The sequence below is a fragment of the Podarcis tiliguerta genome, assembly GCF_965153285.1.
Source record: "Podarcis tiliguerta genome assembly, chromosome: 14".
Classification (NCBI taxonomy): domain Eukaryota; kingdom Metazoa; phylum Chordata; class Lepidosauria; order Squamata; family Lacertidae; genus Podarcis; species Podarcis tiliguerta.
Window position 1 is genome coordinate 21,717,476 of NC_139547.1, and position 24,218 is coordinate 21,741,693.

A 24,218-nucleotide genomic window follows, 5' to 3' on the forward strand; every position below is an offset into this window, starting at 1 on the left:
GTTTTCACACCATTACCATAACATAAAGCTATGGTTTTCCCAGTAATGATGTATTCCCAGTAGTGATGTATGGAAGTGAGAGCTGGACCATAAAGAAGGTTGATCGCCGAAGAATTGATGCTTTTGAATTATGGTGCTGGAGGAGACTCTTGAGATTCCCATGGACTACAAGAAGATCAAACCTATCCATTCTGAAGGAAATCAGCCCTGAGTGCTCACTGGAAGGACAGATCCTGAAGCTGAGGCTCCAATACTTTGACCACCTCATGAGAAGAGAAGACTCCCTGGAAAAGACCCTGGTGTTGGGAAAGATGGAGGGCACAAGGAGAAGGGGACGACAGAGGACGAGGGGGTTGGACAGTGTTCTTGAAGCTACCAGCATGAGTTTGACCAAACTGCGGGAGGCAGTGGAAGACAGGAGTGCCTGGTGTGCTCTGGTCCATGGGGTCACGAAGAGTCGGACACAACTCAATGACTAAACAACAACCATAAGAGCCATTTTGTTGGGCATCTTTGGTGCCTTATCCCACTCCACTCCACCCCAGTTGTGGTATTTGAAGGCTTGTTTATACAGTTTAACAGGCTCAAGTAGTAAATATTTTATTGGGCTGTTTAGCTTCAGGCCACATGTGGGCGTTTGGGTGGGGTGTCCTTGTGTTCAAATGTTCCTACAAGGAAGAAACTCTCTGCATATAGATAAACGAACTGTCAGGGAGAAATGATGCTGAGCCTGTCTTAATGACCTGCTAGATTTCTATGTTTGTGGAGCTTTCATTGAAGGAGAAACTGCAGTCTTCCTACTTGTAACCTGAAAAGATTCAGACCAAGATCAGCTTTCCTACTTGATTCTACAGGGATTCATCTTGTTAACATCTCCTTATTCTTCTGTTTTATCTTGTAACTTCACCTATCCCAAACATCCTGTGACTTATTTACCTTCCACTCAGCAAATGAACACTTGGGCAATGTTGCTTAAGCAACTCAGCCTACCTGGAACACTGTGGAACTAGCGGCAACTTTGCTGGTGAAAGGATACAGTTTTCACACACACCACTTGCTGCTCCTATCCCATTCAACTTCAGAATGGCTTTGTTAAAAGAGAGAGAGAGAATAGGGAATGGTGCCATTTCCTCTTCAGCAGCCGAAAATTCCAAGAAGCTGGATGGCTTCTATATAGTGTGAAGCTCTCCTCCTTTTTTATTGACTTCCTCTTCAGTCAAAAACAAAAGCAAAAACCCTTGGCTTTTATACAACATCCCCACTCTGGAATGTGTTTCGTGGAGAGTAAGTTGGCCAACGTTGGAGTCCAAGATCGAAATCTGATGCTGCAGTCAAGAGTGTAAAATGTTCCTGCCAAGGCAAAGATATTCCTGAAAAGAACATGCCGGTCTCCACCCAATGAATTCTTTTCAGTTTATAGAAAATCAAAGAAGAAAGCATTTAGTTTTCTTATTGGCCCAGAAACCTGTCAGTCAAGCGAGCTGAACAGGATATGTGGTGAAAAGGAACATCTCAAAATGTCGCATGAAGAGAATCAGCAAAGTGACCTTTTCTCACACTTCCTTCACTCTGGTACATTATCCGTAAACACTTGCCTGGTAAACTCATTCAGAAACCATTCTTACTCCCCAAAGCTGAACGTTCTTGTGGCAAAAGCAATACCCATTTCAGAGGATTCCGCCCTTGAATGTTTGAGAAAAATACTTGAGGGCAAAAAGCATCAATGGAAGATGTACTTCCTTGGTTTCCTGTACAACCTTTTGTCTTCTACAGGTTTTTCCTCAGCACTTTCATGGCTTCACATAGCAACTGCAAACAGCAATGCAGTAATAAGGGATCTTGGGATTCCTTTCTGGATGTAATATCACTTGGAAAAATCACAAAGGGAAGACTGCAGCTTTTGTGCAGAGAACAGTGCTTTCGATTTTGTAGGAAAATGCTGCCCAGAAAATCCATACCAACCAGATCCACTTCAGTAGTGGGGAGGGCAGCAGTGGTGCTCACCTGACCTCTGGTTCCTGTGCTGCTCCCATATGCCAGGATGGAGAAGGGACAGGGCAAGGTTGGCACATTGCAAATGCATCAGCAGCTCCTCTCTCACTGCAACCATTTGTTCAGACTTGTGAATGTGATTCTGTTAATCAATTCAGGTGCAAGTTCCAACCAGACTCTCAGTTTCATCTTTGTATGTCGCTACTGCATGACAGGAGTCATTCTGCTCCCATGTTCCCTTGGCATCACACAGCAGTGTGCTTTGGTGCCAGCCCCAAGTTCCCAGAAAACTTGATTGTTCCGGGAAATCCCATTGACATGCAAATAATAGTTAGCTTCTTTCCTAGGATTCCAGGCAGCTTGCTTCTCTGTGTGTGAAGATGAGAAACTGTTAAATATAAACCACTGGGTGCAGATTATGTGGGCAAGCAGGCAACTTCCTTCCTCTCCAAGTGGGACAGAGCCACTATGCCAGCTTCCCAGTAGGTGGGCCACAGTGGCTTAACAGTGTGGGGAGGCAGAAGGGAGACTGGTGCGGTGCAAACACATTTGCGGGATTGCCTCCACTGGAAAGTCTGCACTATTCTAACCTCCCTCCTACATTGCCCCTCTCCTTCCTGGTGTGGACGAGAGTATTTGAGAATTATTTTAGGGTTGCAAAGATCTAGAATTACAGAGATGGAAGGACCAAAGAGTCATCCAGTCTATCCTTCTGCAATGCAGGATCTGCTAAAGATCAATTTATTGAAAGGCTGTATTGCTTGTGAGGAACAGGTAGAAACCCAGCAGAGAGTCTCCTTCTTTAGGTAAATTTCGCCAAGGGAAGCAGGCTTTTTGCACCCATTTTCATAGTCAGGGCTTTTTCTCAGCCGGAACTCATGCCTCCATCCCAAAACCCAGCACCTCACTTACCCAGTTTTGGGGAAACAGAGCAAGGGCTGGCGGGGGGCATCGAGTGTTGCTGAGGACCACCAAAAGTGACCGAGGGCCGTATGCAGCGCATCATTGTTAGAGCATGAGACTCTTAATCTCGGTCATGTGTTTGAGCCCCACATTGGATGAAAGATTCCTGAATTGTAGGGGGTGGTCTAGATAACTCTGGTGGTCCCTTGCAGCTGGGATTCTGTGAACATAGACAAGCTGTTTCAAAGAAGGTTTTACTTCATCATGCCAGCTTCAGCTAACCTTGCAGTTTTCTTCTTCCAGCTACATCCCAAGAATTTGTTTTCGATAACAAGTTCTGAGAACACCACTTTTCCTTTGTCGCGTAAGCATCCAATCCCCGTTTGCTTCCATCATCACCCCTTGTCAGCAACCTCAAGCAGAAGGTTTTCAGGCCTGGGGTCTTTTACTCCCACATCGATAAGCAAAAGTGACCCTTCCTCGCCCCACCCCACCCCCACTAGGAACCTGGCCAAGCAGCTCCATCCCACCTTGCAAGCTAAGTATGGGCCTAGCCCCATCTGAAGGGCTGAGCAGGCAGAGCCATTTCAACTGCCAAGACGATCTGCGATGACAGCACTCGATAAAATGCACCCCAACCCGAGAAGTCTGTTTTTTGGCTAAGGAAGCATTCATAATGTGAAACAAAGTCTAATAACAAGGAGCTCTTTAGCTCAACTCTAAGCTTTTGTCTTAGGGTTAGCAAAGAAATTCCGTAACAGCACCAAAATGCTTATTATATCGGCCTTTGTTTCGTTGCCAGGAGGAGATTTATAATTGGACTCGCTGGGGAAGCAATGGGATGTGATGACTTGTGCGGGGCTGCCTGAGCTTTTGACATTCTCCCAAAGTCACATACCCTGGAGTAGTTAGCGGATTTCAATAACAAAGCCAGCAGAACTTATAGGAAGCCACGGAGTACACGATTAATTGTTGTTGTAGTCTCCACCTGGTTAAAACTGAGCAGTAACTTAAGAGACTAGTTTGATATTGAGTGCTGTTGGCTTTTCTGGATTCTGGAAAATGAGAGACGTGGAGGTCATAGAATGGTAGCATTGTAAGGAGGTCATCTAGCCCAACCCTCCTGCTATTCAGGAAACTCGACTAAAGTATCCATGGCAGGTGACCATCCAACCTCTGTTTAAAAATTCCAAAGGAAGGAGATTCCAGCACCTTCTGAGGGAATCTGTTCCCATGTCAAACAGCTCTTACTCCCCCGATCCACCAAGCTTGTAACTCTAGCAAAAAAAAGGGGGGGATAATATTTGTCTGGCATGACTTGTTTTTGAGAAACCCATGCTGGCTTAGTAATCACAGCATCCTTTTCTAAGTGCTCGCAAACCAAATGCTTGAATTACCTGTTCAAGAACCTTCCCTGGTATTGATGTCAAGCTCATTGGTTGGTAGTTACCTGGGTCTTCTCCCACCCCCCACCCCCTATTTTTTTTTTAATGGGGGCAATATTTGCCCACCTCCAGTCTGCAGGGACCTCACCTGTTATCCAAGATTTTTCAAAGCCTGTAGACAGAGGCTCTGAGATTACCTCCGCAAGCTCCTTTAGTACTCCTGGGTGCAGCTCATCAGGCCCTGGAGATCTGAATTCATTTAAAGTAGCTAACCACCTCTTTTCCTAACCTGGGCTGCAGCTCCTTCCTTGCATCTTTATTGTGTTATCACCAGGCTGGGCACTGTGAGGCAGAGGAGATAAGTAACTTTTTCTTATTAGGCTTTGCAGGCTTGCAGAGGCAGGAATTGAAACAACCATTTTTCCCAGTGATACAAAGGGAGCAGGGCAAACAGATTTCTCCTGCGACTGGTGGAGGTGGGAAAGCTTTTGTTTTTTCAGGATGTCCTCACAATCAAACACGTGGCTATAATTCTTTGCACACTTCCTCAGGAGCAAGCCCCATTGGAGATGGTGGAACTTGTTTCTGAGTAAAGAATCACAATGGGTCTGTGTGTTGTATACAGATCAATGCAGACTGGATTGTACTGATGGACTCAAAAGTTTTAGTGCCATTCTAGAATTCTCCCATGCTGCATCCGGGTTATTTGAAACTCCTCTCCCATGTGACTATCCATCGTACGCTACTGTCAATTAAAAAGGAAGATTGTCTTATCACCGCATGAACGGATTGTTAATAGGCCTACTGAAGGCCATCACCCAGGCCTATTCACAATAATTTTATTTTATTTTTACATGTTGGGATTAACACGAGTTGACTTTCTCAGTGGATTTAGGTACCTGGAATTATTATCCTTGTAACTATTCGGCCGGGCTTCGAAATGTAGCTCAACACATCCTAGCTTGAGGCAGCTGTTTTTATAGAACGTCTCGAGTCGTGAACTGGTGACATTTCACATAATTTCAGAACAGATTCCAGAGTCCACTAAAAAGAGAGAGAGAGAGAGAGAGAGAGAGAGAGAGAGAGAGAGCAACGAAATAGTCTTGAACGTGCAAAACAGTCGGAAAGATCTTTCCTTGTGCTTTTCCTCTACTGCTTGCACTACACAAAAGCAACAGCCTTCTTTATGTGTTCATGGATGAATGTCCCATTAATATTTCAATGAACTTCCAGATAATACTCCGGGGTGGGGTGGGGTGAGGAAGCATTTCCTCATAAACACAGCCTCAAGATCTTTAGACCCATAGGAAGCTGCCTTCTGCTGAGTCAGATCAAGGGACCATCTAGTTAAGGATTGCCTTCATTGACTGCCAGCAGCTGCCCACTGCTTCAGACAGGACATTCCTATCTGGAGATGCTTGGGACTGAATTTGGTACCTCTTGCATGCAGAGCAGATGCTCTACCACTGAGCCACAGCCCTCCTTGGCTGTGCAAATCCAGCATGTGCAGACCCAGAACTGGACAGTAAGCCCAGTCCCTATTCTCTCTCTGTGCTCAGCATGTCTGTTCTTTTTTAATTTGTGGAGGCTTTCCTCCCTGTGCGCTCCTGTGGTAATCATCGCAGACCCCCAGAAAACATTGTTGCCTTTTGACTGCGAATGCAAAGTGTCCTTAGCTCAGGAAGTGCCAGTGGGCGATTTGAACAAAATGATACCTCATCAATTGTCTGTGCGGGGCTTTTCCTTTCCTTCTATCTGATGGTGTGCCAAGTTTATCCTACAGTATTTACACTGTGATTTGTTTGTTTGGATACCCTTGTGAGCATTGCTCTGGAAAAGACAAAAGAGAGAACCCCAGGAAGTTTATGTTTTGCGGTCAAGCTGGTAGAGTTTATGCTTTAATTTTCCCTCCTAGCTTTACTCTGTCTTCATGGAAACTTAATAGATAAAGGGGAGTGGGGGACAATGATGGACAATTGCCGTCAGACTAGCTACTAACATAGGAGTCTTTTACTAATTGTAGACCTGGGACAGATCTGAAAGGCCAGTGAATGAATGCCTGCACTTGTTTTGCAATTTTTATCCCAAAATGTTCTAAGGCCGTTGTGCGCTTACCTGTGAGCTCACAAGGGTTTACTTTTGAGTGGAGATGCATGGGATTGCACTGATGTTGGGTGAAAAGACTGAAATGGACTGATTTTTTTTTTTTTTAAGAATATTTTTTTATTAACCGACCAATCACATCAAATGAAACCAAATTACACAAATTCCAAATTACACAGCCGAATTTTAAATTTTTGTTGGGGGTACCCATATTTCAAATTCCGAAGGGGATCCAATCAACTTCTTGCTTCTTACTGCTGTTTTAACGTCCACAAATCTAACCTTATGATGTTCACAGTACTATCCAGTCCTTTCTTATTGTTTTTCCACATCTCTTGTTGTTATTTTCATATATTTTTCCTTTCTCTTTGTGACCTCTGATAGTCTCCGCAAGCTGGTTAGAACAGTTTGTAATCCTGCGTGGATATATTTTTTTTTATCCAGTAGCCATCTCCAGACGTTTTCCATATAACATCACTTCCATACATCAAAACAGTCTTAGCGTCATTAATCTTCACCAATCTGCCTCCTTTCTCAAAACCTCTGAGGAGATTCACTAGGAATGCAGTCTAAAAACAAGTCCATTCTTCCTCCTGGCTATAAATCCTTTGGCAAGATGGCGACTCCGAATTAATTGCTGCGCCATTCCCAAAAGCTCTTATTGCTTCTCGATCTCCATAAAGCATACTTTTGGTTAAAGTTTATCTCCACACAGACCTTAATCATCCTGCTTGGGTCAGTTCAACCGACGATTCTAATGAGGAGGTGAAATGGACTGAAATTGGTGGGTGGAACTTCCTTCACGTTTAAAGTGCAATGGTAGAGTCGCCCAGCTATTTCACACAGCAATGGGTGTTCATTGAGAGAAACTCAGACTTAAACACTGATGAATTTTCAAATGCCGATGAAAATGTGGAGAACTGAACATAAGTATGGAAAAATGAGAAACTGAGGGAAACCGAAAGTTGCCCAGCCCTGGGAAGTACTGGTGAGACAAGGACGATGTACTAGTAGCGCTAGTATACTCGCTGCCCCTCCGGCATCCTACTTGTTCATGAGTATTTATGACGGAACAAAGTTCCAGTTTTACATGAATCAGTTTTTACTGACCTGTTTTTTTCTCCTCCTCCACCTCCTCCTCCTCCTCCTCCTCCTCCTCCTCTGTATTTTCTACCTAATTATTCTTTGTTCTCAAGCACCTTCGGTTCAAATGTGCCTGGCCTCTGTTTTAGTGCAATGTAACCTGGGATGATGTAAGTTAATCTGTACATTGAGTTTCTAAGCGTGAGGATTCCGGTGCAGGGTGCAGATTTGGTGAGAGTGTTTTCAGATCAGTTTCAGCCTCTGATTTGCCGCCTCTTTCTTCAATCAAAAGTAGCCTGTTTCCATTCCTTCTGAACAACACCCCATGTCCTTTGGTTTAACTCTATGTTCTGCTGCTGTCAGCAATGGATGTGTGTGTGTGTTGGCATCTGTGAACGTTGACTAATACTCTTCCTCCCCTCCCCACTTAGCGTGTGAAAGATGAAAGGAGTGATGATGAAGAAGAAGAAGATTCTTTCAGTGATGTCGAAGAGGAGTGCACCAAAAACGGAAGCAAGAATGGATTGAGCTACCCTCTCCTAAACAACAACAACAATCATTAGTGTGTTGCCAGCGCCTTCTCCTCAGGGTGCTGTTTGCTGCGCCTGAAACCCATCCTACAGTAGAGAGCTTAGCGTCAACATCTTAACTGGAGTCCATGATTGATTTTATTGCCGGCCAGTTGAGCTGGAAGAGAGCCCAGTTTCTTAAAAGAGCAAGAATAATTTGCTTAACTCGACAAAATGTGTTTAATGGGCCACTTTCTAACACAGTGCATACGGGTGCATGGCAATCCTGACCTTTTCAACTCTTGAGAATTCTCAAGGATCACCAAACAGTCTTTGGAGTGTCATCATTTTGAACTGAGCTGCTCACACATTTAGAATTTGATAAGCGCTTTAAACAGTTTTGCCGAGTCTCTAATAATGTTTTAACATGGTTTCATAAGTGCGGGGTTTTATGTGAAGTTGTTGCCACCAGAATTTTTTCAATAAGGCATCAGGGCATCTTTGTTGAGTTTCAAGCCTTTCTTGGTTGCTTACCTGAGATTTGCTTCTAATTCTCTCTTGGGAGGGTTGACCTTAGGAAGAGGCAGCGTGGAACAAACTCTACCAAGGTTCTTTGTGACATTTTTCTCCAGAATGACGATTGACCATTAAGCCACTCTGGGAATTGTTGTTAAGTTGGTTTGTTACTTGATGGTAGAAGCAAAAGATGTTGTGGGAGGGCCCAGCGGCCACCCTGGTATGTGGGGAGCCTGAGAACATAGACTTTAGACTGAGTCAGATCTATCTTGCTCAGCATTTTCTACACAAGCAGTTCTCCAGGGTTTCAGATAGGATTCTTTCCCCAGTTTTACCTAGAGATGCCGGGCATTGGACCTGGGGCCTTTTTCATGTAAGGCAGATGCCGTACCTTGGAGCTACAGCCCTTTGCTGCCCTGGAAGATGGTCCAAATGGCATCTCTGGTGGCTTACCACACGGTGGCTGCATGGAGAGCTGGGAGCTCCTGGTCCTAGCCCAGGTGGTTGCTGATAGCTCAGCACAACCTTCCTACCCCTTGAGTTAGAGATTTTTTGCAGGGCCTCCAGCAGCCTTGTGCAAATTGTGGGTGGCAGTGATCCCATGCATAGATCATTCTGGAGTTGAAGGGCATGGAAGGCCTTGGTTGGGCTATATTGCTTCTTTCTCGGCTCAGTTGTGCCAAGTGGGAATTGCATTTTCTTTTAGGAAAGCAGCTCATTTGATGATGCCTTGAAGCCCTACAAAGAATTCCTCTTCCTTTATGTTTTTGTTACACTGCTTTGCAGTGAGGTGTCCATTGAAGCCTGCTGCTTTCTCTCTCTAAAAACAATCTATCCTCCAAGAAACCAAGTAACACATCTGGGCAGCTCCCAACCAAATATTAAAAATATGATAAAAGATCAAACATTAAAAACTTCCCTAAACAGGGCTGCCATCAGATGTCTTCTAAAAATCAGATAGTTGTTTATTTCCTTGACATCTGTCTCCCATTCCCAATGGGCACCAGCAACCACTAGGCCAAACAACTGCCCAGTGAACGAGACACTGCTTGGTGATACTTCACTGACTCCCACTTTAGAATTGGCCTCTTTCTTCTCAATTTTGCATCATCTCTGCTCCGGAAATAATTATGCTGAGGTTACCCAATTCATCCCGCAAAAGATTCCACTGGTGGCGTCTCCCCAAGCCCCATTTGGCTGCTTATCTGGTAGGGAGAAAGGACAGCAGCAATCTCTGGATCAGCCTTCTCCAATCTGATGCCCCGAAAAGTTTTTGGACTGGAACTACTATCAGCGCCAGATTTGGGAAGGCTGATCTAGAGGAACAATATTGGCTCTGTATTCATGACTTTATTCCCCCTCCCCCTCCATTTGAACTGCACAAGCGTTGTAAAATCTCCCCTCTTTGGTCTGGGAGGGGGTGGGATGTGTGTGTGTTCTGTATGTATAAATTGCAACGTCACCTACCTGTTAACATGTGTACGTATTTATTTATATATTTACCTCTGCCTTTATATGAAAATGCCCAGCGAGTTGCTTTTTTTTGCTACGTTTAGACAAAGATTCAAGAGAGCTAGGACTAGCTTTATTGTTGGACCAATCCTAGGTGGAACCCTAGGACCGCACTTGATGCGAGGAGCTACCCCTTCTTGGCAGTGACTTGGCGTGTTCAGTTCGGCCACTGATTGTCAGCTGGGAATGAAAGAGGGGCAGAAAGGAAAAGGGTCAGGAAATGGCCCTGAGCTCTTGTCTCAGCAGAAGCAGATGGATCGATGAGGAGCCTTGTGGAATTGACCAGCATCTGAGACGGGTGAACAACAAGTAGCCTGTAGGACCAGTGACTGGTTGGGGAAGGGCCATAGCTCAGTCGCAAAGCGCTCATTCTGCACACAGAAAGCCTCAGGTTCAATCTCCAGCATGTTCAGGGAGGGCTGGTGAAAGTATTTTGCTTGAAACCTTGGAGAGCTACTGCCAGCCATTGAAGACAAAAACTGAGCGAGATAGGCCAGTGAACTGACGCAGCATCAGGCAGCTTCCTATGAAGAGAAGAGGCGAGCCAGGGATGTTAAGGTGGCTGCCTTGTGCTCCTGTATATAAGAAAAATGGGTGGGTGTGAAAAAGGGCCCCACCTGGGCTGGCAAGGTTGCTTGTCCAAATGGGATCAGTGAGGAGAACAGAGGCGCCAAGGAAATCCAGGATCCAGTGCAGATATGGACATGCAGTCTGTGGGTGGGTGGAAGTTATTATTACTTTAAGACTTCAGGATGTTGTACTTGAGGTTCCAGTACAGAAACTGGTTTTTCAGTAAACCTTTAAAAAAATGTGTTGTCTCATCTTCTTTTGTTACATCAGTTCCATCGTGAGGACGATAGGATGTGAGGATGGTTCCCCGTAAAATTCCTGAAACGTGATTTTGCAATAAGAACATCAGCAATAAAAAACAATTAAAAACAATTCCATATGTTAAAAATAATAATAAGAAAATAAAGAACCACCTGGTGTATAGTGGGGGTAATTGCAAAGAGAAGGTGCCACCACACTAAAGGCCCAGTTTCTATACCATACATACAGGATACCTCCTGATGAGATTCTGTCTGCAGTGTGCCTTCTCCTGCAGAGTGGAATGATTGGGGGGGCATAAAATGGGTGAGATGATATTTTAAATGGTGGCAATTAGAGTTTAAATGTATCAGCAGAAGTTTGAATTGTGCACCGAAATCCCGGCTTGGAGGAGAACCCCAAGACTTTGACTGTGGAAAATAGGAAAGCTAAGTTTATTACTGGAAATACATGTTGGATAGGAAAGAACTTAGTTCCAGCTAATTCAGGTAGAGATTGCCTTACCCCAGACCCTCCAAGTGTTCCTATTCAGGGATAGTCCTGGATTTACAGAAGCTGTCCCAGTTCCTGATTGGATCCCAGAATGTCCCACTTTTCCTCAGGATGTCCCTATTTTCATCAGAAATATGTTGGAGGGTATGTTACCTCACATTTGGCTGGTTGACATATCAGCAGAATGGGCACTAATACAAGTGCCACCACTACAGGGCTTTATATACTAATAGTAAGCTTTCCTGGTATCAAATCGACAACCAGTGCAGATCTCTGAGCACAGGTGTTATATGCTGACAAGGCCTCATTCCTGTCAGCAGTCATGCTGCAATATTCTACACTAACTGCAGTTTCTGGATCTGTCCTGAACCCCTGGCCTACCTGGCGCACAGTGTGTCAAATCCAAAGTTAAAAGACCAGGAGTCTATCCACACAAGCAAAGTCCAAAGGTCAGGAAACACAGTCCAGAGTCAAACCCAAAGCACAGTCCCATAGAGGTTCAGGAGCATCCAAGTCAAAGTGCCTCAACATGGGCAGCTGAGCAGACACAACCCCTCAGCTCTGATTCACTTGTGTACTTTGCATGCTGATTGCAACATCTGGGCTTGATGAGGCATGTGGCATTCACCTGTTCCAAGCCTACTCCAGCTGAGGAATCACACGCCTCTTCCCAGAGCTAGTGAGCCTCACCTGGCCAGCTAGGGAGCTGGGCTGTGGGCCGTAGCTTTCCTCTGCCTCTTGGAGCCCACTGCTCCCTACTTCTCAGAGCCTGCTGTGTTCTGCTGCTCTGCTTCATGTGCACTGACACCCATCCCTTCGCTATCCTCCGTCACACTGTGAGTACATTCTTCCCCATCCCCTTTTTCCCCTGGTGTGTCCTAAGGGGTGTAGTCAGGCTCCTCTTCCTCCTCCCTGTTGTCCTGCCAGTTCATGTAGGGCTGCCATATGCCTGTATTTTCCCAGACATAAACAGTGTCCGGCCGAAAATGGCTGAAATGTCCAGGAAAATCCGGGCGTATGGCAACAGAAGTATAGATTTTGGGGCAAAAAATATATTTAGAAATACTCAACCATTTTTGTGTCCAGATTGTCACTTTTTGAAATATGGCAACCCTAAGTTCAAGACAATATCAAATCCTACAGTGCAATCCAAATAATGAACCAAGACAGAGAAGTTCTTCAGTGTATCATGGTTTGTTTATATGCTAGAGATGAGGGAGGAATTCAGTTCAGATTTTAATGTAAACTTACCTAATCCATACTTCCTAAATCACAGCTATCTTTTGAAATCCATACTCCTCTAAAATTTGCAATGCTGCTCTCCAGCCAAAAGATGTATACTAAATTTTAAAAAGTATATTGGAGGAACGTCTGGATGATAGCTCATATATGAGTAAAAATACATATATACAAAAATGCATTATCTTTGGTAAAATTGCTTGCAAAGAAATGTGTGTGTGCCTACTGAAATGCCAATGAATCTTTGCAAGAGTCACAAAGGGAAGCGGAAATGTGAAGATTGGGAAAAGGAGAATCAGAAAGGAAACCAAAATTGTCTGTCCTTAGTGTGTGTATGCACATAGATATTTAATTTAGATTTTCCATCAAGTTATCCAAAAACAAAGCGGAATATGTGAGTTTTGGCGTTATGCATGTCCCAAACTGTGAAGGAGGGAAAGGTAAAGAAATCGTATTTTGCTGATTTTGAAAGAAAAACAGGGTCTCCGCAGGGATTGTTGCCTAGTTCCTTCAGCTGCAGATGCTCAGAACAGTTGACAATGAGTGAACAGAAGTATTTAAAGCACATATAGATATATAGGATTATATGAATAGAAGATCCCTAAGGATGCATATTTTGTTGAACACCTACAAAAAAGCCAGAGGTGATGACCACCAGCTGGAACTATAAAAAAAAAATGGTTTCAGAAGAATTATGGTACTTAAAAACACAGCCATGCACCAAAAGGTATGAAAATCATACATGAAGAGACTCATTTTCCATACCATGTAAACAGTAAACGTATTCTGCAGTCTCTCATATTGGCATGGCTTAGCCTTGCTTAGAACTTGGCCTCAGGGAATAATTAAACTATGGAACTCACGCCTGCAGGAGGCAGAGATGGCCATCAGCTTGGGTGTCTTAAAAAAAGAGAGGATAATAATAATAATAATAATAATAATAATAATAATAATAATTAATAATAATAATTTATTATTTATACCCCGCCCATCTGGCTGGGTTTCTCCAGCCACTTTGGGCGGCTTCCAACAGAATATTAAAATACAATAACCTATTAAACATTAAAAATTTCCCTAAACAGGACTGCCTTCAGATGTCTTCTAAACGTATGGTAGTTGTTTTTCTCTTTGACATCTGGTGGGAGGGCGTTCCACAGGGCGGGTGCCACTATCGAGAAGGCCCTCTGCCTGGTTCCCTGTAACTTGGCATCTTGCAGCGAGGGAACCGCCAGAAGGCCCTCAGTGCTCGACCTCAGTGTCCGGGTGGAATGATGGGGGTGAAGACGCTCTTTCAGGTATATTGGACCAAGGCTGTTTAGGGATTTAAAGGTCAGCACCAACACTTTGAATTGTGCTCAGAAATGTACTGGGAGCCAGTGTAGGTCTTTCAAGACCTGTGTTATATGGTCTCGGCGGCCGCTCCCAGTCACCAGCCTAGCTGCTGCTTTCTGGATTAGTTGTAGTTTCTGGGTCACCTTCAAAGGTAGTCCCACGTAGAGCGCATTGCAGTAGTCCAAGCGAGAGATAACTAGAGCATGCACCACTCTGGCGAGACAGTCGGCGGGCAGGTAGGGTCTCAGCCTGCGTACCAGATGGAGCTGGTAAACAGCTGCCCTGGACACAGAATTGACCTGCGCCTCCATGGACAGCTGCGAGTCCAAAATGACTCCCAGGCTGCGCACCTGGTCCTTCAGGGGCGCAGTTACCCCATTCAGGACCAGGGAGTCCTCCACACCTGCCCGCCTCCTGTCCCCCCAAAACAGAACTTCTGTCTTGTCAGGATTCAACCTCAATCTGTTAGCCACCATCCATCCTCAGCATATTCATGGAGGATTCAACATATTCATGGAGGACTATCAAAGGCTACTAGCCACGATGCCTGTGCTCTGCCTCCATGGTTGAAGGCAGTTATCCTTCTGAACACCAGTTGCTGGAAGCTATAAAAGGTGAGAGTGCTCTTGTGCTTGAAGTTCTGCTTGAAGGTTTCCCACAGGCACCTGTTCTGGTGAGAACAGGATGCTGGACTAGATAGGGCATTGGCCTGATCCAGTAGGCTTTTACATTCTTCACTTTGATGCACCTTCACTTGCCTGAGGCCTCTCATCCCCAATGGACTTCCTCAATCTGAAACGTGGCTTCTGTTAGCTATTGGCGACCCAACCATTGGTGTTGGCAGCATGCACAACAGAGCAGTTGCAACAGACCAAAAGCGGTGATGGGAACAGGGTTGGAGGTGGGTCTACAGCTCCTGGGTGGATGGGATTTGGAGTTCAACCACATCTGGAGAACCACAGGAGCCTCATTGCAGGTTTAAAGCCTCCAACTTAAACTGCAGAGATGAGATTTGAGGTGGGGGTGGGAACTGGCAAGAACTCTAGGACCCCCTGCAAGGGAGGAAGGGGGGGAGACCCAACCTTTCTGCTTTCCACCCTGTCTTCTAAGTCAGCCTAGGTATTAAGCAGCAGAGAGGAAGTGAAGACCTTGACGTTAATCCCTTGTCAAAGAGTGGGATTCCCAATCAAAGAGATGGGGAGATCAAAGGCACCTAATCTCCCTCCTCCCTGACCACAGAGGGCTCCAGTAGGGTTCTGAGAGTTTATTTAGCTGACAGCCCCTCCCCCCTTGACAGGATTACTGGAGGCTGTGGGTTTATTAGAAGGTGAGGCCAAAGAAAGTGGCCTGAGCTCCAACATATGACTTCTTCTCTTTGCCCACTCTGAACGTGAAGTCATAACAATCTGCTATAGGGGCAACGTGGCTGATGTTTGGTTGCTCCCAACTTCTTCTTTCCCCCCCAAGCGGAGAAGATATCTCATCTATTTACTCAGCTGGCAACTTCCCCATTCGCCCTGCTTTTTGCTGGGCTGTCAATTGTTTGTGGGGCTCTGCCTCCCTTTTCCTCATTCTTCATTCATTGCAAGTTCAAAAGGCGTCCCACGGAATAAGAAGGCACCAAATGCAGGGAGCTTTGGCTTTGATGTTCGGGAGGCTCATTTTCATTCCAAGGGCTCGAGCATTTCGGGAGGCCACTGGGTAAGGCCCACCTGACCTTCTGGAAGGTGGTGGTAATGATGATTTCAGAAGGAAAGGAGAAGAAAACAATATTCTGGCTTTATACACGTTTTGTCTCAAGCCGGGACCCCCTCAAGTATCAAGAGTCTTTGCGATCAGTCATCCTCCCCTCTGTTTCTGATATCCATGTTCAGACGGCCACATCCAGGAGGCAAAAATGGCACCACCCAACCCAACACATAGCTGGTGGGGCAGGAAGCATCAACCCTATGTTTTGCAGAGGTACAATTAAAGGGGGGGGGGACACTCCAAAACTGCCCAATTAAAAACTGTGTGATCAGGCACCACAGACTGCTGACTGCTATTTTGTTGTTGTTTTACCTGTCACATTTATATCTCACTTTTCCCTCAAGGGAAAGGGACATGGGTGGCGCTGTGGGTTAAACCACAGAGCCTAGGGCTTGCCGATCAGAAGGTCGGCGGGGGTCAGAGGGGGCAGGGTTTCTGTTGAGGCAGGTGATTAGCTGTGGGAGGAGCTTATCAGACCTTGCAGGCCAGCGGCTGAAGAAGGAGCCAAAAGGGTTTTTCTTGTGTGTGTGATTCTTTGTGGCTAATTAGCTGCTCTCCCTGTACAAAGGTCAGAGGGGGCAGGGTTTCTGTTGATCCAAGATCAACAGATCCAAGATGTAACTGAGCGACTGCCAGGAATCATAAAACCCACTGACAAATACCCCTTCCTCTTGGTTCATGTGGGAACCAATGACACTGCAAGCAATAGCCTCCAGAAGATCAAAAGAGACTACGAGGCTCTGGGCAGGAAATTGAAGCAATTAAAAGCACAAATCGTCATCTCATCTGTCCACCCAGTTGAACGACGTGGCCCAGGGAGAGAGGGGAAAATAGTGGAAGTAAACAGCTGGCTTCGCAAATGGTGTAAACAGGAACGGTTTGGATTCTTAGATCACGGACTGCAGTTTCTTGAAGATGGACTTCTGGCAAGCGATGGGCTGCACCTCACAACGGTTGGGAGGAATGTTTTTGCCAAAAAACTCAGAAACCTCATCAGGAGGGCTTTAAACTGACTAATGTGGGGGAGGGAGACAGTGCTCCTGAAGGTAGGAGTCTATCAATTGATGAAGATGATCATCCAAATGTCATAGACCAAATGGAGCAAACAGCAAGCAGACCTAGTGGTGGGAGGAAAAAATCCTTAAATAAGAGACACGGGGGAATGACTAATGGACTTCAATGTCTGTACACTAATGCACAAAGCATGGGAAATAAACAAGATGAGCTTGAGCTCTTGGTACAGCAAACTAAATATGACATAATAGGCATCACTGAAACCTGGTGGGATAAGTCCCACGATTGGAATGTAAAAATGGAGGGATACAATCTATTTCAGAGAAACAGACCAGACAAGAAAGGAGGAGGAGTGGCGTTATATGTCAGGGATGTGTATACCTGTGAAGAGATCCAAGATTTAGAACCTCAAAGCCAAAGTGAGAGCATTTGGGTCAAAATTAAGGGAGAGAAGAATAACAGTGACCTCATTGTGGGAGTTTACTATAGATCCCCAAGCCAAACGGAGGACATAGATGATGCCTTCCTGGAACAGATGGCCAAGCATGCAAAAGGAAGGGAGATAGTAGTAATGGGGGACTTCAATTACCCGGATATTTGTTGGATGTCAAACTCAGCCAAGAGCATAAGGTCAAACAGATTCCTCACTGGCCTTGCAGACAACTTCATTGTCCAGAAAGTGGGAGAAGCAACAAGAGGAACAGCCATTTTAGATCTGGTCCTAACCAATGTCGATGACCTGGTTAATGGGGTAGAAGTGGTAGAAGTGGAAGGATCATTAGGCGCAAGTGATCATGCTCTTCTGAAGTTTACTATACAACGGAAAGGAGCAGCCAAGCATACTAGGACTCAATTTCTTGACTTTAAGAAAGCCGACTTCATAAAACTTAGGGAAGTACACTGTAAAATGACCTTGACAGATTAGAGAACTGGGCCAAAACAAACAAGATGAATTTTAACAGGGAGAAATGTAAAGTATTGCACTTGGGCAAAAAAAATGAGAGGCACAAATACAAGATGGGTGACACCTGGCTTGAGAGCAGTACATGTGAAAAGGATCTAGGAGTCTTGGTTGACCACAAACTTGACATGAGCCAACAGTGTGACGCGGCAGCTAAAAAAGCCAATGCAATTCTGGGCTGCATCAATAGGAGTATAGCATCTAGATCAAGGGAAGTTATAGTGCCACTGTATTCTGCTCTGGTCAGACCTCACCTGGAGTACTGTGTCCAGTTCTGGGCACCACAGTTCAAGAAGGACACTGACAAACTGGAACGTGTCCAGAGGAGGGCAACCAAAATGGTCAAAGGCCTGGAAACGATGCCTTATGAGGAACGGCTAAGGGAGCTGGGCATGTTTAGCCTGGAGAAGAGGAGGTTAAGGGGGGATATGATAGCCATGTTCAAATATATAAAAGGATGTCACATAGAGGAGGGAGAAAGGTTGTTTTCTGCTGCTCCAGAGAAGCGGACACGGAGCAATGGATCCAAACTACAAGAAAGAAGATTCCACCTAAACATTAGGAAGAGCTTCCTGACAGTAAGAGCTGTTCGACAGTGGAATTTGCTGCCAAGGAGTGTGGTGGAGTCTCCTTCTTTGGAGGTCTTTAAGCGGAGGCTTGACAACCATATGTCAGGAGTGCTCTGATGGTGTTTCCTGCTTGGCAGGGGGTTGGACTCGATGGCCCTTGTGGTCTCTTCCAACTCTATGATTCTATGATTCTATGAATTCCTCAATCCGTTGCCTACTCTGAACCATTCCTGAAGCAACTTTGCCTCATGGATCTCTTGACTCCCAGCCAGTGGCGTAGCGTGGGTTGTCAGCACCCGGGGCAAGGCAAGTAATTTGCACCCCCTAACCCGTGGATTTGCGCCCCCTAAGCCCCAGATGTTGCGCCCTGTGCGGCCGACCCCCCCTGCACCCCCCACGCTACGCCACTGCTCCCAGCATCCTTCTTTTCCAGGATCACTGTCCTTTGCCTGAGCCACAAAGCTGCTCTTGCCTCTGCAAATTTTTAATCTCAGCCAGACCAACAATAGTCTCTTCCCTCATAGTTACTGGACTGTGGGGATTGTCAGCTTTGTTTCTTGAACACTTAGAATGTTTGTGAACACCTTATCATCACAGAAGCTCAGCCAATCAGTGTAAAGGTTTCATGACCAACAGCATAGTGCACTATACTTTTTACTATCAGTATCTGGCTATATGAGAATTTTAACTGCAATCGGATTATCCTTTATCAGTATTTATTTACTGGTCCTAAAATGTCTATCCTACTTCCCCCTGCCAATGGAGATGCTTAAGGCGGTTAACTCTATATAGCAAACAAACAACTTCAAAAGTAAGAAGAAGAAGGCACAATCCCCATTCCTGAAACAATCATATTATTATTATTAAAATGTACACATTGCTCTTCATCATAGGATCAAAGGGCAGTTAACAGCTTAAAAACACAGAAACACCTAACACATTAACAAACAAAAACAATAATCCTCAACACCACCACAGTTTAAAAGGCATAGATTGTTTAATCAGCCAAATGCCTGACTGAAGAACAATGGCACCTAAAGATATGTAATGAAGGCGCCTAGCGAGCCTCCCTGGGGAGAGCATTCCACAAACCGGGAGCCACCACAGAAAAAGCCCGGTCAGGTTGCTGCCCTCCAGACTTCTTGTGCAGGGGGCACACGAAGAAGGGCATCCTCTAAAGAAGGGCCTCAGATGATGAAGGCAGGGTCCAGGTCAGTTCATACGGGGTCCTTAGCTGTTTAAGGCTTTATACCTCAAATCCAGCACTTTGAACTGGGCCTGGAAACTAACTGGCAGCCAGTGCAGTAGGACCAGGGTTGGTGCCATTTGCTAATATCCCATTCTCCTCATATTGCTGTTGGTCAGCAGACCAACAGCAATAGGAGGAGGAAGGATGGGATATTAGCAAATGGAACCAATTATGCTTTATTCAGGTCAAGGGGACTTACTCCCACACAAGTGTCTTTAGGATTGCAGCCTCAATACCAGTTTTGGTATTGCTAAAAATGATCACTAGGTGGCGGTAGAGTCACACTTCTCTGTATAGGAGAAGGCGAGGACCAATCTTAAGAGACTATGGAGAAGAAATCATCCATTGACTTTGTAAGCAAATGACTGTCAGGATGCATAATGGAATCTGCCAGGTTGCCCCCAAACATTCTGAAACATTCCCCTTTCCTAGGGGCCTGATCCTGGCAAGCCTCCAGGTGTTGCTGGATTGTGTCTACTGTAGCCATCATTGGCCATCTGGGAATTGGACTTAAATGACCCCATGAGGTCTCCCTTCCCCTGCAAACTTCACTGCCTTTATATCACCTGGTTATGCACATTTTTTACAGGCAACACATTATGAAAATACTCATTTAATACACGCATTGTCCTCAATTTGAACAAATTCCCTTGATTTGCACAATGTATTTTGAGCCCCGTTTTGCATAATTATGATTGCAGGTGACCAGAACTGGTAGGGGAGAAGGAAGAAGAGAGGCACAGCAAAACGTGGAACATTTAATTAGTATTGTCAAGTAAACAGGGGCCACGAAGAAGAGAGATGTAGTTTGCCCAAACTAAGAGGTCACTTGCCAACGCTGACTCTGGGTTTTCAAATCTGTCTACACATCCATAAGAACCAAACATCTTTTATTTATACAAAATAGAAGTTGTGGTGCACTTCCCATACTCACCCCTCCCCCCCAAAAAAAAATCATCCAGAAGATGGCCAACTCTGATTATAGGTCTGAGTCTTTGGTTATTATAGACTAGCCTGCCATGACTGCTTTATAGGCTGAAATGAGCAACACACCATTTAGAGTTAATTATAGGTAGAATTCATTGGGCTGTCAGCAGTCCTTCCAATTTTATTAATTGGCGAGCCAGGCTTTCTCCTAAAGGTCTGTCTGTGCCGGCTTTCCACAACCCATGTTTTGAACTACAATTCCCATCATTCCCAGCCAGCACAGGTGCAGCTTTCTCGCGATTGAAGTGCAGAGTGTTTGAGGCAGGGAAGCCAAAATGCTTGTTTACAAAGCTATTGTTTACCAACCTTTCTGTATGCTTGTGAAAGATGGACCACTTTTAAATGCCATCTCTAACTCCTTGAAAGATTCCATCAATGGTGTCTCTGAAAAAAAATTACACTTGGGAAGACAGGCAAACTAATATCAGTGTGCTGGAAGAAGCAAAGATCTCCAGTGTTGAAGCAATGATTCTTCAACATCAGCCATGTTGTGCAGATGCCTGATGATCGTCTTCCAAAGCAACTACTCTATTCTGAACTTAAAAATGGAAAGCGTAATGCTGGTGGTCAACAAAAGAGGTTTAAAGACTGCCTCAAGGCAAATCTTAAAAAATGTAGTATAAACACTGACAACTGGGAAACACTGGCCTGTGAGCACTCCAGTTGGAGAACAGCCTTTACCAAAGTCATGGGCTTTGAAGACACTCAAACTCAGGACGCAAGGGAGAAAAGTACTAAGAGGAAGGCACGCTGGGCAAATCCACACCGTGATCAACTCCCGCCCGGAAACCAATGTCCCCATTGTAGAAGGACGTGTGGATCCAGAATTGGCCTCCACAGTCACTTACGGACTCATTGTTAAAACCGTGTTTATGGAAGACAATCTTACTCAGCTACAAGTGATCGCCAAAGATACTATATTAGTTTAAAACAGGCTCAAAGCTGAGTACCGGTAATCAACACAACTCCCAATCCAGGAGCTCTGGGTGTTGTATTTCTGCGATGATCTAAGGATCTTTGGACAGAATTCACAGCTTAGTGGTTTAACCACCAACCCCTCTTCCCAGGGAACTCTGGGAATTATAACTCACTTAGGGGAATAGGGCATAGGGTTGCCATATTTTGAAGAGCAAAAAAGAGGACACATTTGCCGACTTCTACTTTTAACTATGGATCGCTATGATGTCTCTCATTTTACATACCCCTGAAAAAGAGGATGTGTTCTGGAAAAAGAGGGCATATGGCAATCCTAAATAAAGGCCCCATCACAACTCTCAGCACCCTAAACAAACTACTGCTCCTATAATTTTGGGGGAGAAACCATGACTGTTCAAAGTAGCATCATAGCACTTTAAATGTAAGGTATGGGCTTTGCAATTTTGTGGGTACAGAAGAATCAGGCACACGAAGGCTTGACCAGGTGCTGAAGATTCCTGTGTGCTCTCATGAGAACAGGCATCAAGTCATGACTATGTTGTCATGTGTTTGTTCTCTAGGAAGGCCACAAAAATGAACCAGATAGCAGATAAGAGCATTTTAATATATGATGCCTAAGTGTTTTTAGGGCTGATAGCAAGCTCTGTGCTACCCAGATACGGGCTTTTGCCTGGGATGATCTGCACCATTTTGCTGCCTAGCTAAAATGGGCAGAATATCAATTGGATATGCCAAAGGTTCAGTTCTTCTGTATTACCCACCCACTTCGTTCAAACCATGCTTGGGAAGGACAGCTGTGGACCCCGCTATATACCTAATGATGCAATTAGGCACGCACCCCTTGCACCCCTAGCTCTGGAAGCTTCTTCTGCTTCCCCCAGAAACAGGGATGTGGCTGAAAGGATCCAACCTACTCTGGGCACAGAGGGCATTCACACAACCACTTGATCAAGCATTAGTCCGACGTAGATAGTGTCTCAGACTCACAAGACTATACAAGGCGATTGTCCCAAGCCAGATCTACAGCCTTGTGCATTAAGCACAAGGACAAGCGTGGGTGGCTGGAGAGCATAATAACTTAATTGCAGAAGTAAAAGTTCAATCCCATTCTCATTACAGTTTCCTGTCTTCTCTGCCTTTTGCCTCAAACCTCTTCCTACTTCACTTACTTTTTCTGTGTATTACTGCTCCCTGATCCATCACACACTTCCTTCAACCACAGGAAGGAACAGGGGAAGCTGCCTCCTACTGAGACAGACAATTGGTCTAAGTTCAGTACTGTCTACACTGACTGGCAGTGGCTTTCCAGGTTTTCCCAGCCCTACCTGGAGATGGTGGGGAAGGAACCTAGGGCCACCTGAATGCAAAGCAGATGCTATATGGACCTTCCCCTGGAACCTTAGAGAGTTTCACACACACAGGCTAAGACCATAAAGTTATTCTGCAGGTTCGTGGCAGAGATGACCTCTGAAACTATCTTGTCCTCGGGCTGCTTACCCTTTAGTTTCCCCACCTCCTGAGTTTCCTTCCAAAGCTTCCAGTCCTTAATACTGTCCCTTTCAGTCCATGGGAAGTTTCAGCCCCAGTCAAACTGCCAGTGTTCCCTGCCTTCAGCGAAACTGGACAGCAGCTAATCTGTTTCAGAAGCTTCACTGTCACAAGTACAATGCTACATAGATATCCCCTTGAGAGGAAGCCAGAGATGCTATCTGGAAGAGGGGAAGGGATGTAGGGAGGAAAGTTACTTTGATGAGCAGCCAACTTAACCCTTGCTTTCCAGGCCAAGAGCCAAAGGGATTCTTATTGCAAAGATGTCTATAACATATGCCTGATGTCTCTGAAGGCTTACTAACTTTGCAATAATGGTTGCAAAACTTGGCTTCTCTGCTGGGTATTTAAAATGACAAAGACGAGGGGGGAAGAGAGAGAGAGAGAGAATGAGAGAGAGAATGAGAATAAAATATAGAACAAGCAGCAGTGGAAGGGTTTGTTTCCTATAAGATAACTTGAGGTAGTCAAGTAGCTCCCAGAGGAGAGTGCAAGTCTGGGAGTAAATGAAGGCCTGGGCACTAAAGCAAGGTCAGTAAATGGTTTGGGTCATGTCTTGAAATCCATGGTGGAGGAAGACGAAGTAGACCGTACTATTAGTACAAGAGAGGATACCCTCCAACATTTTGAAGACAAAATCTGGGGTGCCATCTTCCCCAGATGCCCTCTTCCCATTTTTTATCCCAAAACCTGGTGGTTGTGATTGCCTTGCCCCAGATCAGATCCAGGAGCAGAGCTGGCGCCAGTGTCCCAGTCTGGAGGAGAAGGCAGCTGTTGCCCTCCAGGGCTGCATTTAGAACCCTCACAGGAGAGAACTTCGCGGAGTCGTCTTCTAAACTAGCTGGAGGGTAACAGGTGAGAGAAGGCTTGGCTGCAATTCCTGGCAGCGGTTCTCTGGGGATTTGAGACAGGAGTGTTTCCAAACAGTGCCTGAAGATGCCAGGGATTGAATTCTGGATCTTCTGCATGGAGAGCACATCCTCATAGGATGAGCCAGGCATGATCTAGCAGCCTACACCAGCCTTCCGCAACCTGATGCCCTCCAGCAGGTCCTCAGGTATCCTGGGTCTGAGCCGTTAAGGGTCCTCCTACCTGTCCATAATTTGAGAATTGAGTCAACCTCTGTGAGCATAGCATGGTTTTTGAAGAGTTGTTCCCAGAAGCAAGCTGGCAGCCAGAGAATTGGGTGGCTCTTCCTGTCATTGGCTCTGGCGCCACCTACTGCTAGACTCCCTGCCTTCTGCCCTACCAGTTCAAATGGGCACCAGTCACTTCTGAAAGCAGGATGCAAATAAATATTGTACACAGGCA

At 45.3% G+C, this 24,218-nt stretch overlaps 1 protein-coding gene across 2 annotated transcripts in view; it reads left to right on the forward strand.

Annotated features, from left to right (window-relative positions):
* Window positions 1–9,957, forward strand: part of LOC310663709 (protein Lines homolog 1-like) — an 83,317-nt gene extending 73,360 nt beyond the window's left edge. For both annotated transcript variants that reach the window (XM_083411954.1, XM_083411955.1), the window contains one exon: window positions 7,898–9,957. In XM_083411954.1, coding sequence (XP_083268080.1) covers window positions 7,898–8,029 — 132 coding nt within the window. In that variant the 3' untranslated portion in view covers window positions 8,030–9,957. The remainder of the gene's footprint in view (window positions 1–7,897) is intronic.
* The last annotated feature ends 14,261 nt before the right edge of the window (window positions 9,958–24,218 follow it).